We start from the raw sequence: 24,610 nt of genomic DNA on the forward strand, positions 1-24,610 counted from the left end.
GTCTTTGCAAGGAGCTAAGCTCAGAGGGCACGATGAGCCCCCGGCAGCCACCACTGGGCTTTTGTTTGTTTGTTTCAGCCGACAGTTTAGGGGGCAAATCGGCGCGTGTGAACAGTAATGGAACTCTGTTCCTTAGAAAGCTCTCGTCCCTTCCTCTTCTCAGAAAATGAGACTCCTGTTTGGAAGAGGAAGGGAAAACCAGGAGAGCAGCGCGGCCCCAGAGAGACTTGTCCCTGCCACCCTACGACTAGAGGCGTCCGCACCCCCCCCCCGGGGGTCAGGGTCACAGACATTTTCTGTGTCGCTGTGCGTGTCGTTCCTCTGCGGGTGGTCTGAACAGAGGCGTCGCGGGAGGCTCGGAGGAACACACGGAGCAAAGCCAGCGTTTCCCTGGTCCTCCTGCAGATGGCGCTGTTCCCGGGGCTCTCCGCACCCTGCGCCCGCCGCCCCCACCCCCACCCCCACCCCCGGCGGCGGCGTCAGGACTCACTCGCTGATGAAGTCTTCGGTTTTCCCGTAGACGTGGATGGAGCTCAGGCCCTGCAGCGAAGTGAGGATGTGGGAGAACAAAGGGGAACGACTGTAGTTCTCCAGCCTCTTGAAGACGTTGACGGCCCTCTTGAACTTCCTGCATCGAGAGGGACAGGGAGTGGCCCGGGCCGTCCGCCGCGGGGACCACCCAGGTCTGGCTGGGCCCCCACCTCGAACCCCCAGTCGCGAAGCCCATCGGTAAGCACGAGAAAGCCCCTCACGTGTGACCGATGAGGCACACCACTATGAGCACGACGCTGATCAGCAGGATAAACAGGGACACCACGCTGGACACCGCCAGGTTGAGGACCACCAACACGAACAGCGTCAGGAACTCTTCTGCCACCATGGGCAGCAACTGGTCCAGCTGGTCCAAGTCCCCCACGAAGCAGTTCAGGAGCCGGCCTGTGGGCGTCGTGTCGAAGAAGCTCGCGGGGCTGCCGGTGACCTGCGGGGACCAGGGTGCCGGGTCCTGAGCGGAGCTGCGGGCCTCACCCAGGCGCCGCGCGGCTGGAGCCCCGCCTCCAGCAGGGGGCGCTTCGCCCCACCCGCTCTGACCTGCCTGCATCCGCCTGGTGGCGCCGCGCCCCCTTGCGCCCATGTGACACTCTGGGAAAGGCAAAACTAGGGAGACAGCCCAGGGATTGGTGGCAGCCAGGGGTGGGAGGTGGAGAGGAAGGAGCAGGTGGGCCGGGGGGAGGGGGGGGCCTTAGGGCAGAGAAAATAGTCTGCACGATACTACGTGGCAGGTCCACGTGGGCGTACCTTCCTCAAAACCCTAGAACGCACAGCGCGGAGAGTGAACCTTAATGGCAACAGTGAGCCTCCGTTAATAACACAGCAATAATAGACCCGCGCTGGCTCCCCGGCTGTGACAGATGCCCGCACGGCTGCAGGAGGTTAGTGGGGGGGGGGGGGGGGGGGCTGCTGAGGGGCGAGTGAGAACTCCCTGTCCCTTTCACTCAGTGTCTCTGAAACCAGAAACTGCTCAAAAAGTGAAATCTAGAAAGAAAAAGAGAAGCCCAGGTCGAGTCCAGCCTGCGGCCAGGCCCCTACCCGGTGTAAGAGCTGGTTGTGCAAAGTGGTGGACGCCTTCCGTGTGACCTTGGTGAACACCAGCGAGGAGCAGCACCCCACTAAGGTCAGGGCCAGGGTGCTGAGGCCAAACACCATCTCATAGAAGGACAGGTCAGGGTTGTCCAGGATGTCGCCTGGGTCCGCGGTGGTCACGTTGGCCTCCCGGCTGCTGTTGGTCTTGGGGAGGGGACAGGGACGCGGCAGGATGACGCCTGTGTTTGGTCTCCGCCCCCGGCCCTGACACAGAGGTCCTGCAGCCCTCGGCATTTCCCCACACGGGGTGGGGCTGCGAGTTTCTTTGGCTCCAGAACTTGGACTCTGACTCTGGTTCCCCATACAGAAGTGTCTGAGCCCCCTGGTGTCTCCAGAACAGTAAGAGAGACTTTGTATCTGATGGGCCAGCAGGGGGCTGGGGCCCCGCCTGGCCTCAGGGTGCAGCTGGTCGCCAGGAGACCAAGCCATCAGTAAACACCTGGACCCTCAGCCCCACCTCAGCCTCGTGCCAGTGGGGGAGGGGCTGGCGATGTCACTAATTGCCTGTGTGACCCAGGCACACGAGCATGGATTCCAGCGGCTTAAGGTGTGTCTGTAGGAGGACCCCAGCCCCCCAACTAAAACGCCCATCCGAGAAAGCCGAGGGGTGCCCCGAGAATTCCCTGGTGGTTCCAGCCAGCACCTCGCACGCTCCCCTGAGCTGCCTCTCCCCACTCACCGAAAAGGGTCCGGGGTGGGCAGGCTCCAGCCCGCTGGCATTGAACGACACCTCCCCTACAGGTGTCACTTCTCTGACTGCAGAGCCCCGCCCACCCGCTCCCTCCTGCTCCCTCTAAAACCCCAGCCAGAGTGGAGCTCAGCCCTTCCGCCCGCCGCCCGAAGTGACCGGATAAAACCTGTTTTCCCTCCTTCGCTACGTTTCTCTTCCATGCGGCCTCCCACCCACGGGCACCCACCCAGGGCAGGGCCAAACACTGCCCCCCGAGGACACGGTCCCTGGGGTGGCATGGAGAGCAGACTTGGGGAGGTGCCAGCGGACCGAAACCTCGTGCTTTTGTCCCCAAAAGTCTGCACGGGTGACGGCTCATTTGGGGAACACCGGTTAGAGCCAGGACAGAGCAGCCCCGGACGCCTCCTCCCAGAGGCCCTCCCTGGGGTTCCCCGAGTCATCTCCGCACTGGTGGCCCCGGGCAGCTCGTGGGGTCCCCAGCCTGTGCTCTGGTCATCGGAGAAGCCGCTTGCTCCCACCACGGCACTCACCCCTGAGCCCTGCTCCATCCAGTAGCTCAGCCACCAGAAGTTGAAGACCGTGAGGAAGACGAATGTCACCATGACCAGGAAAACCAAGAGGCAGACGACGTACCCTGCAGGGCGAGGGGCAGTGACACGGGCACCCCGAGACTGTGCACAGCAGCTGCGGACAAAGCCACTCATCCGCCCCAGGCCCTCGGCTCTCCCCGACCCCCTCCCATCTGCCTGGGACACCGAAAAGGACCAGAAACAGCTGGGCTCTGAGATTGGACAGCCCTGGGTTCAAATCCTGGCTCTGCTTCTTACAAGCGGTGTGATCCCAGGCAAGGCACCAGATGCCAGTGACCCGCCACTTCCTCAGCTGGGAAATGGCAACAGTAGTCACAGCAGCCTCCAGGGTTGCTGTGACAAGGACATGGGATGATCTGGGTCCTGGCTTGAGCCCCGTATCCGGCCCACGAGCAGCGTCCTGGAGAAGCCAGCTCCCCCTTATGCAGGGCCTGGGGCTCAATTTTCAAAATAGCGACACCAGCCCCCACTTCTGCGGTGCGAGCTCTTGTGTGTGACCCGCCAGAGGTGGCCCCCCACACGCGTGCCGCTTCTGAGTTAGGGGTTCCTCCCCCCACCCCCCATTCACTGAGTCTCCCAGAGAAGACCCACCTCTCACAGAGTTCCCAAGTCGGGGGGCGTGAAAAGTTGCCACAGAGTCAGAATTGCTCTCAGAATCTCATAAGTCACTCGAAGAATACAGACCTGGGCCCCGGTTTGGGGGATTCTAACGGGGTGCCGTGGTGCGCACATGGATTGGACAGCCCACGGGTCCCAGGACTCCGGGGCTCTGAAATTTCTCAAAGCCACCCGCCTTCAGAAATGCAATCTAATGCCATCGCAGTAAAAGCTGCACCCCGTCCCAGCATGCAACGGGCCTGACGGGTTCCGTCCTGCTCCATCTCTCCACGCTGCTAAGAACTCAGCCCAAGCGAGTGTGTAGCCCTGCAGCTTGGAAATCGCCGGAATGCGGACAACTGCGCTAAATACCATGCTCCCTCAGATCTCGAATCCGGGTGCTTCGGAATCGGGGCCTCGGGCCCTGAGAGGCCGCCCTTCCGGGGTCAGCCCGTGCCTGGAGCTGGCAAGTGACCCCCGTGGGCCCGCCCACAGCCCACACACCCCGCGGTCTCACTCGTCACGCTCTCGCCCACCACGCCAGGGATCCCCCTGCCCTGCACGCCCCAGGGCCAGCTACCTGACAACGAGGGGACACCCCGAGAGCCCAGAGCCTCCCGGAACCACTCCGGCCGTCCAGCCGACCCTAAGCTTGCTCAGTGTATCCGCCCTGCCTTGGCCGGCTGTTTCCCACGAAGACCCCAGGAGGGGCTCTGGGCCACGCTCTCCCTGTGCAGCCCCCGGCCGCCTGACCGGCGGAGGGGCCTCCCCACGGGGCTCCACACGGCCTGGCACGCCGGCTGTTTCTGGGGACCCGTGAGCACACACCTCTTCCTTCGAGACTGTCACTCCTAAGTCTGCGTGTCTGACCCCACCCGCACAGGACAAACCCGGGTCCATCGTAACGCAAGGATGCCCGGAAGCAGCTCCCAGCACGGACTGGGAGGGCGGGGCTGCCAGAGCTGAGGGCGGCCAGGACTGTGTGAGGACCACGGCTCCTCTGTGCCGCTGGACCGCACGTGGCCTCGCGGGGCAGGGCTGGTCCCACAGAGCCCGGGCTGGGCAGGGGGCAGCCGACAGACCGCACCTCCAGCTGCCTGGATGTAGTCACGATAGACACGCCACCTCAGGGACCCTTCTTTTATCTCCTCCTTCGTGGTGAGCTGGTTCTCCAGCCCTGGGGGTGGGGGAGAGAAGAAGGAACCGGTGTGGTCGCAGGCTCCGTCCCGCTGCACGGGGGGCTCCTGCAGACCCGCCTGCTCCTGCCTCCCCCGCCCCCTTTCCCAGTTCCCTCGCCTCCTAGCTGCTGTGTGCCACCCCGCCTGACCCGAACTGGCTGGCTTTCCACAGAGCACTCTGGACTCGAGTCTGGAAAGGCAGGGTCCACCCCCAACTCTTCAGTGAACCCTGGAGGGCCTGGAGCCCCCCCCCCCCACCCCGACGGCTAGATGGACTGAGAGAGGCAGGTGGAGAGAGTGGGGAAAGCAATGACCTTGGACCTGGAAACTGGGTTCCAGCATTGTCCCCAAAGGCTGGGCAACCTCAAGCAGATCACTCAACCTCTCTGCGTCCACATCCGAAAACTGGGAGGAAGGGTCCCTGCTGCAAGACGCTTCTCGGACAGCCCCCGCCCCCCAAACCTCTGCGGCACCCGCCCGGGGCAGGTTCTGGGCCCAGAGCAGGGCTGGGGGCCGGTGCCTGGAGACGCCAGCAGGGGGTGCTGACGGCAACCACCCGGGAAGCAGCACGTGGAGAAGGTCTCCTATCTCTGCTAGATGCCCCTGGTCTCCCTACAAGAATGCCCCACGTCTCCTGGGGGAGAAGGGGCTCCTCCTGGAAGATTTGAATTTTGAGGGGAATTATACCAGCAAGGAAAATATTCGGGGTAGGTTTCCTTTCTCTTCCTTCTTTTAAAGATTGTATTTATTTATAGAGAGAAGGGGAGGGAGGGGAAAAGAGAAAGAAACATCCGTGTGTGGTTGCCTCTCACGCGCCCCCTACTGGGGACCGGCCCACAACGCAGGCCTGCGCCCTGACTGCGGACCCTTTGGCTCGCAGGCCGGCATGCAGCCCACTGAGCCGCACCAGCCGGGGCCAGCGCCGGTTTTCCCGGATGGATTCCGCACCTGCGCCGGCTCCGGAGCCCCGGCGGAGGCCCGGCGCTCCAACGTGACTCTCCATTCTGTGCTCTCCGCCCTCGCCTTCCAGCTAGTTTTCCGCCCCCCTCGGTTTCCGTCCGCCACAGCCGAGGCCGCGCCGGGCGACAGGGGCCTGCGAGGGGCCGGTCTTCTCGGCACCTGACCTCCTGTAACCTCCGCGCTGCAAAGTCAGCCCTGTGACCTTCCCTGGTTGTGCCAGGGAGGGGTCGGAGAGGTTAGGCCGCTGGCCGAGGTCGCACAGCTTTGCAGGCGGCAGGTCCCCAACGCCGACCCGGAGCGTGTCTCACTTTAAAACCGGGGTCTGCCTGTCCCGCTGCGCAGGCGGGCGCAGAAAGGAGCGACTGGGCCTTGAGGGTCCGGGCGGCGGGGGCGGGGCCCAGGGCCGTTCCGATTTAGTTCCTTTGTTTTCCACGTTTGCTTTCCACAAACGCGGGATGATTGGCAGTCCAGATGCGGCGTTTTCCACGCAGGCCACTTGGAGCCAAAGCGATCCCCATCCCACCGCACCCCCCATAGCACTCACGTCCTGGACCCTCTGGCCTCCTGACCCGCACCCCCCGGCCCTCCACCCGTAGGGCCCTGCAGCCTGCTGTGTGCATGGTGTCCCGGACCCCCGACCACGAGGGTGGTGGCCCAGCCTGGGGCCTCCGGGGGGGCCCGGCCAGACACAGGGACGTTCCGGCCTGTCCCCAGCCTGCTTACCGGCACTGTCACTCTGAGAATCTTCCTGGCCGAGGGCCTGGGCCTGACCTGGGCCCTGATGTTCTGCAGCCGCCTCTGCCACATCCTGAAACACGTCCTGGGGGGAGGCAGGACCGTGAGCGCCGGGGTGCTCCCACCTGCGGGGCATGGGCTGCGGGAGCAGTGGGGGGTTGGGGCGAGTCACCTGCTTGTCTTCCCCGTGCATCTTCTGGATGAGGTGGGCATACTGCCCCTTCTTCTGGACTAACTCCCTATGAATCCCTCTCTCGGAGATTTCACCACCTTCCAGCAAGATGATCTGGTCACAGAACTGTAAAAACTGAAGAGTCAGAAGGAATGAGGTTTTCAGGGTGTGGACAGGGATGTCCGACTTCGCTATTCAGAAGGAAAACATAGATTCGCCTTGTGATAAAGTATCGTGATGTCATGCCGGACAGCCCCAGGTAGCGGCAGTGACTGGAGGTTCGGGGGACACTCCTAAAATGTTGGGGTGCAGGCTGGGATGCGGGTTGTAGACCAGTACGACCCCTTTGGAAAATAATTTGACCGCCTCTAGTCAAACGAGAGGTTTCTGAAGAATTACAAACCAGCAGTCAAACTGTTAAAACCCTGTCCTAAAACAAACAAACAAACAAAAAAACCTCTCAGGAGCTCACAGAGGGACCCGGAGACTGGCGCACACTGAAGCATTTTTTTTGTAAAAGTGAAAAACGGGGAGCAAACCCCAAATGTCCGCCTTAGAGAAACACACCCCAGGGGTATGTTCCGGCGCTGGAGCACCTCACCAGGGAGAACTCAGGTTCCCCGCGCCAACAGGGGAGATCTCAGAAATGCGGTGCTCAGCGAAAAGGTGGACTAACCCAGGACTCGGAGAGTAAAATATCAACTGGACGAAGATTTAAATGGATGCGGGAAAGGAGATGAGACTCCGTCGGGCACAAAGACCCACGTATGTGTGGTAAAGGGACGAAGACACACCAGGAGCCATGAACAGCGAAGCCGGGAACGGTGGGAGGGGCCGGAACGCCCCCTGGGAGGACCCGTGTGTGATGAGGTCCCCTGGGGGCCAGATGCGTGGGTTGTTATTAGAGTGCTTCCTAAAGCTTTTTTGTGTGTCTTACATATTCTACCCCAGAAAAAATCGTGAAGCCGAAATGCAAGATGAAGAGGGAGAAATAACAATAATGGGTTAAGGCCGAGACCAAATAGGAAACTACCCAGCAGGAAACACCTGTGAGAGGCAGCCCCGGGCTCGGCGTTGCACTTGACCCAAGAACGGGACACCTGGGGCGTCCTCCCCTGAGGGTCATTGTTTCTCCACCAGCGCTGGCCCACCCAGATGTTTGGTTGTGGTTGTTCCCAGCCTGTCTTCTTCATAGGGAGAGCAAAGGAAGTCCAAGCTGTTTCCGACACCCCCTGCATTTGGGGGTCCAGTCCGAACTGAAAGGGCAGCTGCTATGAGGTGGTCATGAAGTCACAACCGGGAAGGGCGGTCACCTGCAGCTGGTGGGTCACCAGGACGACCGTCTTGCCCCGGAGCGTCTTCTTAATGCACTGCTCGAAGATGTGCTTCCCCACGTGGGCGTCCACGGCCGACAGGGGGTCGTCCAGCAGGTAGATGTCGTGGTCGGAGTAGACGGCGCGGGCCAGGCTGACCCTCTGCTTCTGGCCCCCCGAGAGGTTGAGGCCCCGCTCCCCGATCTGCGGACGGGGCCAGAGGCACCGCGTCTAGCAGGGAGGCGCAGCCGGGCGTGCTCACGCCAGCCCAGCGGGCAGACGGGGCAGGCTGAACCCCCACCGCACGTATGCCTGGGCACCCCATGATTTGGCATCCCTGGCATTTGAAAAACGAGTTTCAAAGTTGGCGTCGTGGCCGGTGTCCCCCCGTGGGTGACCGCACAGAGAGGGTGTGGCCAGTGCATACAGTGGAACCCCACTCAGCCACAGCAAAGGGTGCGGTCCCGCCATTCGCCGCAACAGGGGTGGGCCTGGAGAGTGCCCGGCCAGCGAGGGGAGTCGGACGGAAAAGGGGCAAAAACACGTGGTTTCACGCGCAGGTGGGGTACGGAACAGAAAGCAAAAAATAAATGAGCACAACTAACGAATGCGTGCGTGGACACGACAGGACAGAGGCTCTCGGAGGGAGAGGGGGTGGGGCGTCTGCAGCCCCCCGAGGCAGTGCCCCCAAGTCGCCGGAGCAGCGCTTTGCGCAGGGCAGGGGGCGCACAGGCCGTGCCGTGGTCGGGCAGTAAAACCGAGACCACCACCCCGCCTCTACCTCACCGGGGGGGCGTCTGTGGGGCGAAGGCGGCCGCAGGTGTGAAAGGTGGTGAATTAGCCGGAAAACGCAAGTCAGAAGTCAGAACCCACATCGGCCCTCTGGGGCCGTGGCGGGTGTGCCGGCCCCCCGGGCGAGGGGAGTGGGGGCCTGGGGGGGCAGTCGGGTGGGGGGCCAAGGGGGCGGGCGGGAGGTTTCTTATCTCCTCACTTTTCCCTCCTGATGGGGAGGCTCTGCTGTAGCAGCTCAGGCTGCTCTGTGAAGAAGCTGGGGTCCCCAGGCTTTCTTTCCCCAGGGAGGCAGCTGGGGGACCCCGGAACATCCCCGCAGAACTGGGAGAGGCCCACCTCGCACTCACCTCTGTCATGTCTCCGAAGGGCAAGATGTCCAGGTCGCGGTCCAGGGAGCAGCAGCGGATCACCCTCAGGTACCTGCCAGGTTGGGGGGCAGAGGGGACAGGGCGGGGGGCCCTACGCTGAGAGGGTCCGGTTTGGTCCCCTGTGCGCTGGCTACCATGGGGCGGGGCTCTATGCACGCCCTCCCATCTTTTTCTGCTTTCAATCTAATGCGGATACTTCGTGAATATTTGAGCAGAACAGAAAGAAGATACGGTGGGAACTCGTCTCTCTCAAGTCTTTGACCTCCAGGGGCTTCTCTTAGAAGCCGCACCACCCTTGCGCTCTCTCGTGTGTTTATTGAGAAGCGGCCTCTCCCTGTCTTTCTGCGCAGCGAGCACAGGCTTCTGCCACCCTGATGCCGCCACTTGGCCACGCCGTAAAGGTTTTAGCCCGTGCTCCGGTGGGGACACTTGGGTTCTTTCTGCTCATCTGCTCCTGTGGTCAGTGTGCCGTGAGGACACTCTCGCCCACGGGGCTTGGTGTGCGAGGGCGAAACCATCTGCCCACTGAGCACCCGGTGTGGCTGAGCTGCTGTGATTTTGCAGAGGTGTTTCCACACGGGCCTGTGTCGTGTCCGTCTGAGGGCAGAGCCACGGCCGGAGGAGACCGGGCGCCAGGGGCCAGGGCAGGAGGACAGTCCCAGCCAGAGACCACAGCCCCAGACTGGCTGCAGAGACACAGCCAGAGACGCTGGGAGGAACCCGGGAGAGGGGAAGGGGGTGGGGCTTCCCAGGGCTGGTGACCAGTGAGACGGGAGGGAGCTGAGGAGGGGCCGGCAGGCTGGCTGCAATGTCATTACACTGCACTGGGCAGTTGGGGGGCTGGGCAAAAAGGGGGTTCACCAGTTGGTGTTGGGCCCGGCCTCGAGGAGGCCGCCGGACATCCAGCCGCAGCTGGCCAGTGCCAACACCTACGCGTCTAGGCCCCTGGGGCTGCTCCCGAGGGGGCAGGGGCAGATTGCAGCACTGAGCCAAGAATCCACGGAGGCCTGTGCCCCCCAGCCAGAGGCCAGCGGTGACATTCGGACCCCCCTCTGAAGAGACCTCACTGCGATTGCCACGTGACTGGTCCCGGCAGGTGCCCCCGGCGCCCAGGGAGGAGAGGCCCCCAGGCCGTGGCCCCAAAGGCGACCCCTCCACACTCACAGCCTCATCCCCTGAGGGACTAGCCCTGAGACCTAGAGGTCAGGAGCGAATCGGCACAAAGCTTTAAACGAACCCTTTGGACGGCGAAGGTTATTTTGGTCCCGATAATAACGTAGTGAAACATTGAAATTTCTGAAAGCGACTGGGTTCCATGCCGGCCATTCCAAACGCCACCAGCTGCGTGCCTTTGCGCCAGTTAGCTAACCTCCTGGGGCCTCACTGGCTCCCCCGGGAAACGGATGTGATGAGAACCTGTCTTTCACGGCCAGGAGGACTGAGGGCCAGGCCTGCCCGTGGGCTCGAGGAACATCGTAGCTTTAAATTACACCCCCCCCACCCCGAGCCCCTCCCCAGAGGCTCACCAGGCTTCCTCGAACTTCCTGCCCATGAGGATGTTGTCCCTGATGCTGCCCGGGACGATCCAGGCCTGCTGGGGCGTGTAGGCCAGGCGCCCGTGCACCCCCACCGCGCCCTCCAGCAGGTGCATCTGCGGGACGGGGAGCCCAGCCTCAGCATGACCGGCCCTGGGGACCCTGGGGCCGGGCCGGGCCAGACCCTGTGTCGGTGGCCGAACACCCCAGGCTCTCTCCCCTCTGACGTCCCAGCCCCTCTGGGGCCGCCCCGGCACTCCCCAGAGCTGCTGCTGATGTGACGATGTCAGGGAGGTGAGAGGGGAAACGGCCCTCAGGGTTGGGGCTCCACGAGGAGGTGGCTAGCGGGACAGCGTCATCGTCTCTGCCGCTAAAAATAGTCCCGCAAAGTACGTGTCTGCACAGACGCGGCTGGGGGGGCGGGGCGGGGCGGGGCGCAGCGAGTGCTGCAGACCGGTGTCTGGGCACTGGGTGTGCGGGTCTTCAAGGCGGTGGCTCCGCCCACTTTTCTGAGCGCTCGGTTTACAGACGCCGGGTTGAAAAGGTAGAGACCTCGGCCCGCACGACCTCACCCCGGCCCAGGGCCCAGCACCCCAGCACCCCGTATGGCTTTCTCTCTCTCATCCTGGGCACCCTGCTCCTGATATGGAAGAACAGATCTTTCAAGTGACTTCTTTCTCTTCTCCTTGCTTGGCGTGAAAGCGGCTGGGGCCTTGGCAGAGGAAACAACCCCTGGCCACGGAGGAAGGCGGCCCTGAACAGAAGTTCAAGGTCAGCTGCCGGGAAATGCAGCTGTGATGAGAAGCAAGGCTCCGACCACCTCCGGGCGGGGGACCTGGTTTCAGCCCTGGGCCCAGGCCTTCCCCACTCCGTGACCTTGGGCAGGGCGCCTCTCTGACGCCCCTCCCCCCGGGGGCCCACACAGCTGCTTGCAATTAATCGAGACAAACGTTTGGTTGGCTCAGACCCCTCTGAGGAAGGAAGTGAGGGAGCCACTCTCTGGGGGGACTTGAACTTGGGTGGCCCTGGTCTGCCTGAGGGTGGACAGGCACGGTGAGGGGTCACTCACCTCCCCCAGGATGGCCGACAGCAGGCTGCTCTTGCCGCTCCCTGTGTTGCCACAGACCCCTAGCACGGTCCCCTGCAAAGCCAAGGAGGACGGACAGGCGTTGGGACAGCACAGCGCTCCCCTCACCCAGCGGGGTCTGTTGTTTGAGCACGGTGACAAACAGAAAACGGAATAACCACACACACACCCCCAAAGCCCCTCAGACCAGCAAAGCTCAGGAGGACATGTGCGGCCAGTCTGCCGTGGCGGGGTGGGACCGCCACAAAGCCAGGCAGTCCGGGGGGCGGGGCGGCACAGAGGAACTGACGGATGGGCGGTCCTGTTAGGGGCAAACCCACAGTCCAGTCCTGCCTGCAGTCTGCGCTGCGGCTCTGGGCACGCCGCTGAGCCCCTCGGCTCCTCCGTTTCTCCAGCTGTGAGGTGGGGCGGCAGAGCCGGCCTGCACCCACTCGCTCCCTCCCTCACGCCTCCATCAGGCAGTCAGCCGAGTGTCTTCCAGGTACTGAGGAGTGAACAAGAAGCTCTCACTGGGCTTACATTCTGGTGGGGAGGGGGACACCGTGACACAAACAAGCACCCACACGAGCCGTGGCAGGTGGTGAGAAGCGGCAGGAGCCAGATGAGAGTGGCTGCTGTTTCAGACAGTCGGGGGTCAAAGCGACTGGGGGTGGGCTGGCTGAGGGGCTTGATGTGTGTGAGCAGCAACTCATGGCAGGTGCCGCTGCTGCTGGGACCCAGTGACCAGAAGGAGCAGAACACAGGAGGGCCTGGAGATGCTGTGGGAACAGCAGGCGCAAAGGTCCAGAGACAGGAACGAAGCCGGCTGCCGGCACGCAGGGCCGGGGTAGGGGTGTGCGGACAGTCAGAGGGAGGAGGAGGCGGCAGCAGGTGGGCAGGGTGCTCAGCGACCCGGGATCCCTCCCGTGTGCAGTGTCACCGAGGCGTTGAAGCAGGAGAGAGACCTGCACGGGCGTGTGCCTTAAAGAGATCCCTCCGCGTGTGGTGCGTTGGAAAAGGGCACAGGGGAGCGGAGAGGCTCACTGGGGGCTCCTGGAGGAGCTGGGAGCGGCGTGGCGGGGGCCGGGGGCTGGGGCGCTGGAGGGCGTTGGAGGGCGCTGGGTGGGAGGTGGCGGCTCTGAGGTGTGGAGGGGGAGCCGACCGTTGTCAAGGACGAGTCAGGCTGGTGGGAGGGAACGGAGGGATTGGACTTTGACTTCCAGGTCCTCCGCACCGGCTCCCGGGAGGGGAAGGAGGGGCGAGGCGGTCTCGTTGTGTTGGGAATGATGGTGATCCTTGCAGAGGAGAAAGTACATGAATCGCCAGTTGAGTCTGTGGCTTGGAGGAGGCTTCAAGGGTGCAGAAAGCCGCTCGGAGACAGAGTTTAAGGTGGCGGGCCGCAGGGGACCGCCAAGGGGGGGAGCAACATGGGTGACAGCTGTTAGATGGTGCCGTCTGTGGTTACTAGAGGCTGACCCTGATTCCTATTGAACACAAGCGTCTATTCAGGCACCTCTACCCTGAGATGTAGCTCAGTGTCTACAATTCTACAAGCTCTCCTGGTATCATTCTTATATGTCTATGTTACCTGACACAAGGCATGAACAGACCACAGAGAAGCGCAGGGCAGAAGCAAGTGAGCACGGAGCAGGGAAGCCGGCCCTTGCCAGTATGACTCAGAGAGGAGGCCAGGAAGGGGGGTTCATAGGCGGGGCGGGGCTTGGCACATGCCAGGAACTTGTTGCTAGTGTGATCTCCTTCCCCATCCCTCCCCGTGTCCTCAGTCCCTCCGAAGACCAGCAGGCATGCAGCCTACTCTTCCAGGTTTTTCCATTACAGAACAATTTCAGATGGCCAACTAGTTCACACTAAAGTGTGAAAGACTGCCAGTGTGTGCCTTCCATGAAAACTCTGTTGACCTCAGGCCCCAAAAGCCTGGCAGACAGCCTGCCCACACGGCCAGGAGGAGGTTACCTTTGACACCACCAGGTTTATCTTGCAAAGCTCTGGGGCCAGGCTCTCCCCTTTGCCCTCTGGCTCGAGGGCACCCAGACGTGGCTGGGCCCTGGCTGTCCCCTTGGGGGAAGCGTGCCCATTCCTCTCCAGCTCCAAGGCTCTGCTGGCAACCGCAGGGCAGGTCTTCCTCCAGGACAAGGTGGCGTCCTCCAAAACCAGCGCTTTGCTGGGGTCTTCCAGGGCCTGGACGTACAGATCGGGGCTCTCCTGCAGGAAGAACCTCTGTGCAGACAGAAGAAAGGGGGAGAGGAGGAACTGGGGTCCCCACTCCAGCAGGAATGCGGACCCCCTTGGCTGGACAGGCCCGGAACCAGTTTATGAACTCACAACCAGGGAAAGTTGGAAAAAACTACCATCGATGGAGAGGAGGCTCATTCACAGCTGAACACGCCCCGCCCCGTCCATGGTTTTCCAGGACCGGGGCAGCCGGGACCCGCGCCTGTCTCTGGGGTCCCGCCCCCCGCCGGCTCAGCCCCCCGCAGGGGCGCACCAGGGGGCTCCGTGCCCTCCAAGCACCGCCTGTAACCACTGACCCCACGTCCGGGGAGGAACGTCTGGAAGCCGAAGGCAAACACCACCCCGTGCCGAGGGCCGCACCGCTGGCCCCACGCCCTCACCTGGAGCCTCTCCACCGCAGACTTGGAATTGCTGAAGCCTTTGACCGAGAAGGGCAAGAAGAACATGGATAGCCGCATGATGCCCCAGGTGGCCGTCACGGAGAAGGCCTGGGCGGGGGGGGGGGTGCTGGTGAGGGTCCCGGCCCTGCCCCGCTCCCTCCGCCCCCCCAGGCCCCCGTTCCGACCCACAGCTTCCCACAAGCGGGCCCTTCAGTTGGCAGGGGCCGGGCTGCTGTCTTGGGGAGACCAAAAACTGGTGAAGAAGAAGAGCAGCTGGTGAAGAAGAAGACCCATCTGAAGGGCGGGTCCGTCTAGTTGCTCAGCCGATGGGGCGCCCCCGTGGACACAGTGCCAGGGACCCATAAATCCAGGACCGGAAGGGGTTTGGGCAGCAGGAAGGAAATACAGGTGAGACAGCGTTGTCTGCTGTCTACGCAGCGTGGCCCTAGTACCGCCGTCAAGAGCCGATTTCTTCTTCTTCGCCTTCGACATTCTGTTACTCCCTGTCATCCAAAATCTCCCTGCACGTCAGGCCTGATCCGTGCCTCCCCCTTCCCCAGGGAGCCTCCCTGACTGTCGCAAACCACCTCCGGCTTTCAGGATCCCAGAACTCGGGGCGCCTGCCTCCACCCTCTGACTCCGGGCAGGCGCTTTCCCGGGGCGAGCCTGCACCCAGCACAGGGGACTGCTGTGCAGGGGCGGTGAGCCCTTGGCCGTGGGCTCCCAGGTGACACCCCTGTTGCTTTGGGTGCAGGCTCCCGGCTGCCCCGGCCGATGCCAGCCTCTCGCAGGTCAGCACCCTGTCCTGTTCTCCTCAAGGACCTGGGATCCCTCGCCCGAAAAGGCAGTGGCTCCGTCCCCCGGCCAGGGTCAGGCCGCAAAGGGAAACACAGAAGAAACTAGACCTTTCCATTTAAAGGGCATTTGGGGGGCCCTCTCGGGACGTCAGAGGAACTCATCGGTTGCGGGTTCCCGACCTCAAGACGTGTATCAGGATCGTTGGGGTTAGAACTACATGTTCTGCCTCCCCTGCACCCCAAGATGACTCATCCCCTCCCTCCCTCCTGGGGCTGCCGTCCAAGGGATGCCAGTGTCTCCCAAGGCCGGGATGGAAGAAAGCCTGACCCCGCTCATGCCTGGAAACTTTGAGTGAACTGCTATTCTCCATGTGCAGAGCCCTGGGATCCCTGAGGGGCGTGAGCTGGGAGGAGGCCCGAGAGAAAAACCCGTCGACGAGGGGAGGGAAGCCGCAAGGGCGCACGCACGCACCACCGGGGCCGTGAGTCTCAGCCGCAGGCCCAGGTGGATGAGGAAGGTCACCACCATGGCCACGGTGGGGCCCATGAACAGGATGGCGGTGCTCAGGCTCTGGGTCAGCCCGTTCTTCTCCAGCATCGTCCTCTCTCTCCTCCTGAGATCTGGGAGCGGACACAGACATGCCCGAGGGAAGACCCGGCACCACCCTCAGAGCACAAAGGGAGCCCCCCCCACCCCCGAGCAGGGAGGCTCAGCACCCCCCACCCCCGGGCGGTCCGCAGGCTCCGAACGGAAAGCCCGATTCATTCTGTACCTTTGATGATTTTTGCAAACGGCTTCTCCCACGTGTACATTTTGATCAGCTTGATGCTGGCGAGGACTTCGCTGGTCACCTGGATGCGCTGGTCGCTGATCACGGAGGCTTGCCTTTGAGTCTTCACCTCCCCGTGGCTCAGGAGCCCCTGCGGCCGGCACGCGGCGGGAACGCCCGCTGAGGAGGGCGGGGAGGGTTCCCCGAGGGACGCTCCAGCCTTGATGGACCGCTGGGTGCCTCCACCCCCCCCCCCTGCACTGTCCAAATCTGCGGAGACTGAGTCCAGGCCCCCCCTGGAGGCTTTCCAGGAAGGCCCCCTCGCCCACCCTCGGCCCATCATGCCCCGGGGCGTCTGCCTCGCACACCCTGTGCCCGTGGGCGTCTCGCCCTCTTGGGTGCCCAGCCAGGCTGGGGCTCACTAAACAGAAGTCCGGCACCTCCGGTCTGGGGAATCCCGACCCTCCACCAGTAACGGCCACCTTTCCCGAGGGCCTGTGCACCGAGGGAGGGGCACATTCCGTCTAGTGGGTCAGAGCGCCGGTCATCCAAGCGTCGGCCCCTCCCCTCAATTTCCCCTGAAATGTAGGCAGTGCGTGGGCCTGGCACCGCCCACCCCCATAATATGGGGCTCAGCCTGCTGTTAAACGCTGGGTGTGTTCTCACATGGGCTCGCTCCAGGCAGAAGGGAGGGGGCGAACGTGCAGGAGGCTGTCTACCGGGGGAAGCGTGAGACAGACCCCCTGCCAGAGAAGGCTCTGCGACAGGCCACGCACGCCAGGGTCACCTCGGAGTCCCTGGGCTGACCAGGGCTGTGGCCGGAGAGCCGTCTGAGGTGGGAGCGGAGGCTGAAGGGCCAGCGTCTCCGCTCAGAAGTGCCCCCCGCCCCCCGGTAGCGCTGGAGGTTTCTGGGGCGCATCCGGCCTCACCAACAGCAGCAGAACCAGGAGAAGGCAAAATGTGGTGATGAGCCCGGTGGGGCCGAGCAGGAGGCAGGAGGAGATGCTGCAGCTGACCATGGCCGTGAGGGAGATGAAGATCATGGGGCCGTAGTAGACGCCTTCAAACAGGTAGTTGATGTCGGTCGTGAAGAAGCTGATGGCCTGGAAGACACGGAGCCCCGAGCACCGGCGTCACCTCCCCCGTCACCCAGACGGGGCTCCGCGCGTCCCTGGCAGGCGCCTCCCCCAGGCCTCCTCGCGGCAGGACGGCCCGGGAGGCAGGTGGGCGGGCAGGGACGGACACGCCGGGTCCGCAGCCCTCACCAGCCGCGGGAGCCTGGGCCCCGTTCCCCGGAGGGCTGCGATAATCGCGCCTGCCCGGGCGAGACTCCCCAGTAGACGCCGAGTCCGCGCTCGCGGGCCGCGCTGGAGGGGAGCTCTGTCTGGCGATGCTGCGGCCGCCAATGCTCACACCCAGACCCCAGGGAGCACTGGGGTCTCCTGTGCCTCCCTGTCCCACTCTGCTCCTGCCGCTGCTAGCGTTGGTAATGACTGAGGGTTTTTAGGCGGGACCTGAGGTTTTTTACCCCGACACGCACCGCTGAGTTCGGGGTTATTCAAAGGCCAAGGTTCTAACTCAGGAAATATTTAAGGACCCCATTCATGAATGTCTTTCAGGATGACCCATCTGGATCCCTTCAGAAGTGATTTCGTTTGAACTTGAACCCGATCTCCTTCCAGCCGCTGGTACGTGCTCCCCGCTGAGCCTTTTTATAAAAATGCTCAGCGCATGAGGGGATGTGACTTGGGGGACAGCCCCCGCGGAGGGCAGCTTCGCAGCGTCTTTCACAGTGAGATGCTTCCACAGGCGGGGCGGGGGGGGGGCCCTGTGAGGCGCTCGCTGCAGCACCGCCCACGGCGGCCAGACCTTGGGAACGTCCCAGACCCTCCCCGGTGGGAAAGGCCGACAGCCCCGCCCAGGGAGGATCGGGTACCATGGGTCCCAGGCCTGTCAGTGACCAGCTGTGCAGCCACGGCCACACTACTCGGCCTCTCTGGGCCTCGCTCACCTCCCCGGGAAAATGGGGACGGCAATACAACCTGTGTCGTCGTGCCGAGGGGACAGCAGACGGGGACACTGCCCACAGAACCGTCCGGGCACATCAGAAGTGCTTTTCGGGGGTGGGGGAAGGGGGTCAGAGGTACCAACTTCTAGTGATGGGACGAGTCAGCCCCGGGGATGCGGTGCACAGCGTGGGGCTGGGGGTCGAGGCAGCGCTGTGTACACCTGGCGGTTGCCGGGAGAGTCGGCCTTCCAGGTTCTCACCAGATACAAGAAGAAACGTGGAACTCCGCGTGGCGATGGGTGTTAACCCACTCACTGACGGGTGTTACCTAGACCTATGGTGGTCACCGTGTTGCCGCACAGAGGCCGCATCGCGCCGTTGCGTACCTCGGACCAACGCCACGCCACGTGCCCATGACGTTCCAACAGAAACGGGGAGGGGAGGGGGGCAGGGCTGGGCCCCGAGGAGGAAGCCGCTGTGTGTGAACGTGGAAGCTGGGACGTGAAGGGGAGGGAGAGAAAGCCACAAACAGACCTAAACCACGCGGACCCTTCGATGTGAAAACGGACCCCACAGACGACACCGGGCGTTTCCCGCGGGTAAAACCCGGGTGGCAGCCGGGGCACTGGCCTCTCCGCCCGGCACTGACCTCTCCTGAGCCGATGTGCGTCAGGGACCTGGAGCGCAGCAGCCTCTCGAAGCAGAGGACCAGGGCGGCCGTGCGGAACCGGATGCCCGTGCGCTGGTTGATGACCCAGCTGCTGCACATGCCCAGGGACTTCAGGCACTCGGTGAGGAACAGGGCGAGGCAGAGGCCCACGCCGTAGCCGACGTCCGTGGACGACCCCTGGGAGTAGTCCAGGATCCTCGGTATGATCAGCACCTGACACGGAAGCCAGGGGTGTGGGTCACTCGGACCTCCCGATCCTCCTTTCGGGTGAGGGCTCGAGCGGCGGCCAGGCGCCAGGGTCTCGGGCCGAGGCCGGGGCTCGCCGAGTGACTCACGCTGACGCCGTGGGCGCGGTCCTGCCTCGGGGTCAGACGGTCCAGAGTGGGGGAGCTTCGGTCAGCCGGCCCAGCTCTGGACTCCAGCTCTGCCACTTCCTGGCCGGTCCCGGCAGGGAGCCGAACACACACACGCACACACACACGCACACGCACACGCACTCGGGGTAATCGCGAGTTGATGGACCGTTGCTGAAGGTGTGTGCAGGATTGAGGCAGCCCACCAGGGCCAGTGGAGCACCTCGGGGCTGGGGACAGCAAGGGTCACTCGCCTCCCCAGGCCTGAGCACAGAGAGGGGTGGGTTCCCGGAACCCAGCGGAAGAGCCACTCGGAAAGGCCCCTCACAAGACTCCAGTCGCCTCCTGTGAAGGTGGACCTGGGAGGCGGCCCGGGGACCATGCCCTCTGCCCTGACTTCCCTCTCCCGTCTGGTCTCCCGTTGGCGCCCCCCACTGGGCGCACCCCACCAGAAGCCAGAAGGCGAGGGGACCCCTTTCGTGTGCTCCGTCATCTCTGGGGTGACATCCACTGTTGTTTCTTCCTACGTCCATTCTCCCCTTAGCCGGTCACAGCACTTCCGTTTTCTCGGGGGGCACCGTCACCTGCCCCAATGCCTGCTGTTCAGGCCGAGCTGCCCTACCCTCTGGTGGCCCACAGAGACCCCAGCTGGGACAGCCCAGCCCCTCTTTGCGATCAGATCTGGGGCCGAGGAACTGGAGGTCCCAGAGCAGCCTCAGCCGGTACACCCCAGCAGGGTACGCGGGAGAGACCACCGGGGCCCGCCACCTGCCCCCCCCGGGGCGGCTCGGCCATTTCTACAGCGGCTAGCGTGGGATGTGCCAGGATACACTCTGTGCACGTGCAGACTTAGCCCACCTAACGTCACCCCCTGAAGCAGGTGACACGTGAGCATCTCCAGGACGTCTATCCGTGACGAATGAAGGCACAGAGAAGGTCAACAAAGTGCCCAAAGCCGCCCAGCATCGAAGCAGAAGGACCAGGCTTTGAACCCAAGCGAGGGCTGCAGAGCTCACACTCTAGTTATTAGCTCTCCTACCCACACACCCCCCACCCGAGACCATCACGTCTGGGACAGCACCTGAGAGACAAACGCCTCCGCGACTCCTGGCACAGACTGGCGCACACGCCGACCCCCAAGCCCAGGTCCCCCGCACGTCACCGAGCCTGCCACTCACCGGCCCCAGCACACTTATGACCGACAGGTAGACGCTCAGAAGTATGTAGAGCAGAACCCGAGTTCTTTGGAATCTCAGCAGCACTCGGAGCAGCGAAGCTTTTTTAACCCCACTCCTTGAGACTTCTTCTTCCCAAAGGCGGTGGAGCCTTGAAAAGAGGGATGTGGAGCCACGTGACATCCCTCCGCCTGTGTCACCCGAATGTCCCCGGTCTGGCTAGCACAGGCTTCGTTACAGAACTTCTCAAACGCAGCCAAAGGCGGCCAGAAGAGGGGACCTCCCCCAAACACCCTTCAAGCATTATCGGCACTATGGGCGGTGTCTGTTTCTTCTCTCCTCCCCTCCACTTCTTTTCTTTTTTTTTTTTGCTACATTCCAAGCAAATCCCAGACATATCTCAGCACCTCAGTATGTATCTCTCCAGATAAGCCTTTCAAACCTCCCCCACAGCAGCTATAATAACAATACTTATTCATCATCATTAATAGTTACATGTGAATGACATAATAACAATACTTTCTTTATAGTGTTGAATAAACACCTGGTCTGGATTCAAAGGTATCTCATTATTTCCAAAGTATCTCCTCGCAGTTAGCTGGCCTAAAGCTGATGTTAATTTTTAAGAGACACATCTGAGAGGCCTCTCCCGTCTCACTGTAACCTGCGGTGGTTTCTCCTTCTCTGCACTTCCTGCCGTTCTTCTGGGAGACAAACAGGTTTTATCCTGTAGGGGAGGGGTGTCACCCTCATTGTCACGGGGCCCACATCAGCCTCGCGGTGGCCTTCAAAGGGCCAGCTGTGCCTTTAGGACTGTGTGCAAATGTAACTCCTCCTTAACTGGGGGCCAGGAGCTCGGCGCTGCCGCCGGGCGGAAACGAGGCGCCGGGCCAGATGAAACAAGGTGGGGGGCCGGGTTCGGCCCGCGGGCCTCGTGTCTGCCGCCTGTGCGGCAGAATGTCCTACGTTCTGGATTTGGCTGAGCGCCTCCCTGCGAGGTTGTGGCAGTTTAACCAGGTTCTGACTTGCTCTGCCGACCCCCGAGGCCTGGCCGCAGCGTGCGACTCGGCCTGCCCCCTGAAGGCTCCCCTCGGGGGGGCCCCTGGGGCTGCCACGGCCCGGAACGCATCTGGAGCGGACACTCCGCGCCCGTGGACTCTCGGGGAGTCGCTGGAAGTGGGGACGTGTGTGCAGAACATTTCCGGTCACTTCGTCCCCCCCTCCACCCCCGTGTCACCTCGCAAGGCGGGTGACACAGGAAAGTGAATCCCACAGCCGGCTCATGGCGACTCAAGGACTGAGAGGCGAGGCCGCCGGCCCCAAAGGGAAGGCCCCCGACGCCGGTCAACCCCTGACCCAGGGGGAAAGCGAAGGGACTCGAGGCCGTCGTGTTCACCTTTCCTGGGGTCCCGGGCCCTTAGGCAGATCTCATAAAAGATGCGAATCCTTTTCTAAAAAAATGTTTACCCTGACTCGAGGACATGTTCTGTCACTGCTCTTAGAGAGAGTGGAAGGGAGACGGGGAACACCGATGAGAGAGAGAGGGACGCCAACCGGCTGCCTCCCGCCCACGCCCCGGCTGGGGTCCTGGCGCCGGGCCCAGGAATCCAACCCGCAACCCTGCGGTTATGCGACAACCAACCCTCCAACCCACCGAGCCACGCCGGCCAGAGCAAAAGATGTGAATTCTTGCTCCAGAAAAAAAAAATCTCTAGCCGTACGCCTCAAACATGTACGCCATTCCTGGAGAGTCCTGAGCCCCAGGGGACAGAGGGAGGCCCTCGGTGCAGAGGAGGACCTGATGCAGCCGCCGGCCTGGGGGCCTCACCGACTCCGGGCAGCTCTGGTCCCCGTCCCCCCAGGACCCGTCCCTCACCGCCCCGGCGGCCGCCCGGCGGCCCTGCACCTTCTGGAGTTCTGGGCAGAGGCGTCGCGCAGCGACAGGGGCGGCGTGGAGTTCTCGTCCAGGCGTCCGCGCAGGCCGCGGACCATGAGCCCGGTGATCCAGGACACCGTGAGGTAGGAGAACAGGCCGGCGTTGTCGATGGGGTTAGGGGAAGGAGACCTAGGGGTCACAGGCAACGAACGTGGTCACCGGGAGGGTGCCGGCTCCGGACGGGGAAAGTGAGGTCCAGGGCGAGGTCCCGCGCTGGTGAACAGTCACTCTGTAAAAGCCGCCGCGTGGCCATCCAGGCGTACAAGCACGCGTGTGTTCCCGTGACTGGGTTACGTGTGGTGGTGGGGGACGGGAAACCGCCACCGCACCCGCGGCGAGGGGGACGCGTGCCAAAGACAGGGGACCGTGTCCGGGAGAGGTCGGCCCCTGCTGCCCCGCCGGGAGCTGCCCCTCGCCCCCCAGGACTCACTTTGGCTTGAGCCGGAAGGGCAGCATCACCTTCCAGTCCCTGTCCTCCCCCGGAGGGGGGGTGCCCGCGCTCCCTGGCGCCTCCTCCGGCTTCCCCGCCTGCGGGCTCCAGGGTCCGTCCTCCAGGGCGAGCGTTTTCTTGGGCGGGAAAACCAGGGAACGTTAGTTTCAGCACCGCCGTCCCGGGAGGCGGGGGGGGCCTGGGAGACCAGCCACCCCAGGGGGACGGCCCCGCCCACGCCCAGCTCCGGGGCCAGGCAGATGACCGCTGCATGTCCTCCCTCACAGGCAGAATCTTGAAAAGAAAAAAAAAGATCGCTCGTGGGTGCAGAAGACACATGGTGGTCGCCAGGGACGAGGTGGGTGAGTGGGTGAAGGTCCAAAGGTGTGAACTTCCAGCGACAGAATCAGAAAGCACTGGGGCTGGAACCCGCGGCGCAGCGACTGCAGGCCACGACGGTGCACTGGGTCTGGGGAGCCACTCGGGGGGGCGATCTCGGGGCTTCCGGCCGTGAGAAAAGCATGCGCGGCTCCCTGGGGCGGCGGGGCGGTTGACTGGAGTGACTGCCGCGAGCCTCTCACAGCGGAGGGGCCCGCCGAGCACCAGGTTGCACACCAGAAGCTGACACACCGTTGTGTGCCAGTGCCACCTCAATGAGAGTGAGTGAGTGAGTGAGTGAATGAATGAATGAGTGAATGCAATGCTGCCAGGCAGAGCGTGAGCACCAAGCCGAGAGTCAGGAGAGCCAGGCCCCAACCCTGGCTCTGCCCCGAAGTCGCTCGGGGACCCTGGGCAGGGCGCTCCCCCTCCCCGGATTTTCATCGGTCGTCACACACCCCGAGTCGACAAGAAGAAGAGGGGGCGGCGGTTAGTCCCCCGCAGAATGTGAGGCCCCGCCGCCCTCCGAGGGCCAGCCTCCTGGAACCAGTAAGTAAAGAAGTGAATCCCAAGACACGACGTCACCCTTTTGAGGAAGTGGGGCATGACTAAAATGGAGAAAGAGATACATTGTCTCTAGGGCTTCGTGTGGAATGAGTGATACGACCTTCAAAGCCCACCACGGATGGAGGGGAAGGGGCTCCGAGAGGGACTCCTTCAGGGCGGGGGGGGGGGGCTGGGGGAGGAGGAGGAGACCAGCATCTGGGTGTGGCGGTCACGGTCCTGGCTGGCACGCTGCTGACGGGTTTGTAGGCGCTTGTACATTACGAGTAAATACATAGATACATAGGTAATAGGTGATACATACATGTGTATGCAATAAACACATAGATACATAGGTAATAGGTGATACATACATGTGTATGCAATAAACATAGATACGCAGGTAATAGGTGATACACACACACACACGAGCCGTGGAGGTTGGGTCGTGACCAAGGGTTATGGCTCATCTAGCTATAGAAGCCTGGGGTCCATTAAACAACGCCCAGGTTGAATAAACACAGACACCACTCCTTGACCCGAGTCCTGAGCACCGAGAATCCCCTGCCACCTCCGTTTCCAGGCGTTTTGACGCAAAAGCGATGGATCTACTTACATAGCTGAGTCCCGAAACCACATCATCGCCCACGTCCAGGCCGAGATTCACGACACCATTCGAGGACCTGGGCACCCGGTGTTCCTTCTTCCTGGGCATCTTCAGTTGTCCTGCCAATCCTTTGTTTTCCAAGGTCAGAGAATCTGCAGACGCAACAGGCGGGAGCAGCTCAGCTCCGGACCTGAGCAGGCGGGAGAGAGGACGGTGCCCAGCCGCGAGCACGCAGGGCCGTGGTGCACAGGGTGGGCCATCGTCCCAGCCCCCGCCCTGCCCTCTGCCTGGAACCGACTCGGCTCCCTCTTCTCAAACATCTACTCCGGCCTCGGCCCCACATCCCTGGGGGAGACCTTCTCTGACTGCCCCCTCCCAGCCCCACGCCCTGGCGCCGGTCTGTCTGCGTGGACTGACGGATCTGCTCACGAAACCACGCTTCTTCCCTTCTCCCAGGCTGTACTGCACGCCCAGGTCCATTGTCACTTGTTCCGGGTCGTTTCCCGCACTACACAGAGGACAGGCACGTGTCCGCTGTGCTCACCGTGGGCGGGGTCCCGGGGCCCGGGACGGTGCGAGGAGCACAGGCCAGGTGCTCAGCGGCTGAGCGACAAACGGGCGGGTGAACGAGGGAAAGGCTTGCGATGTTGCCACTTTGTGACTCTTGGTTTT

At 62.9% G+C, this 24,610-nt stretch overlaps 1 protein-coding gene across 1 annotated transcript in view; it reads right to left on the reverse strand.

Moving 5' to 3' along the window:
- ABCC11 (ATP binding cassette subfamily C member 11) overlaps positions 1-24,073 on the reverse strand; it is a 35,761-nt gene extending 11,688 nt beyond the window's left edge. The window contains exons 1-21 of the mRNA XM_028502075.2: positions 23,948-24,073; positions 22,411-22,547; positions 21,951-22,109; positions 20,048-20,195; positions 18,496-18,729; positions 16,768-16,941; positions 15,842-15,989; positions 15,541-15,689; positions 14,272-14,379; positions 13,613-13,876; positions 11,642-11,713; positions 10,564-10,688; positions 9,017-9,089; positions 7,878-8,081; positions 6,565-6,699; positions 6,381-6,477; positions 4,607-4,696; positions 2,863-2,966; positions 1,577-1,785; positions 753-968; positions 491-628 (exon numbers count right to left, since the gene is read on the reverse strand). Coding sequence (XP_028357876.1) covers positions 491-628; positions 753-968; positions 1,577-1,785; positions 2,863-2,966; positions 4,607-4,696; positions 6,381-6,477; positions 6,565-6,699; positions 7,878-8,081; positions 9,017-9,089; positions 10,564-10,688; positions 11,642-11,713; positions 13,613-13,876; positions 14,272-14,379; positions 15,541-15,689; positions 15,842-15,989; positions 16,768-16,941; positions 18,496-18,729; positions 20,048-20,195; positions 21,951-22,109; positions 22,411-22,547; positions 23,948-24,046 — 3,083 coding nt within the window. The 5' untranslated portion in view covers positions 24,047-24,073. The remainder of the gene's footprint in view (positions 1-490; positions 629-752; positions 969-1,576; positions 1,786-2,862; positions 2,967-4,606; positions 4,697-6,380; positions 6,478-6,564; positions 6,700-7,877; positions 8,082-9,016; positions 9,090-10,563; positions 10,689-11,641; positions 11,714-13,612; positions 13,877-14,271; positions 14,380-15,540; positions 15,690-15,841; positions 15,990-16,767; positions 16,942-18,495; positions 18,730-20,047; positions 20,196-21,950; positions 22,110-22,410; positions 22,548-23,947) is intronic.
- Positions 24,074-24,610: the final 537 nt, after the last annotated feature.

The sequence above is a fragment of the Phyllostomus discolor genome, chromosome 12 (assembly GCF_004126475.2).
Source record: "Phyllostomus discolor isolate MPI-MPIP mPhyDis1 chromosome 12, mPhyDis1.pri.v3, whole genome shotgun sequence".
NCBI classification, from domain to species: Eukaryota; Metazoa; Chordata; class Mammalia; order Chiroptera; family Phyllostomidae; genus Phyllostomus; species Phyllostomus discolor.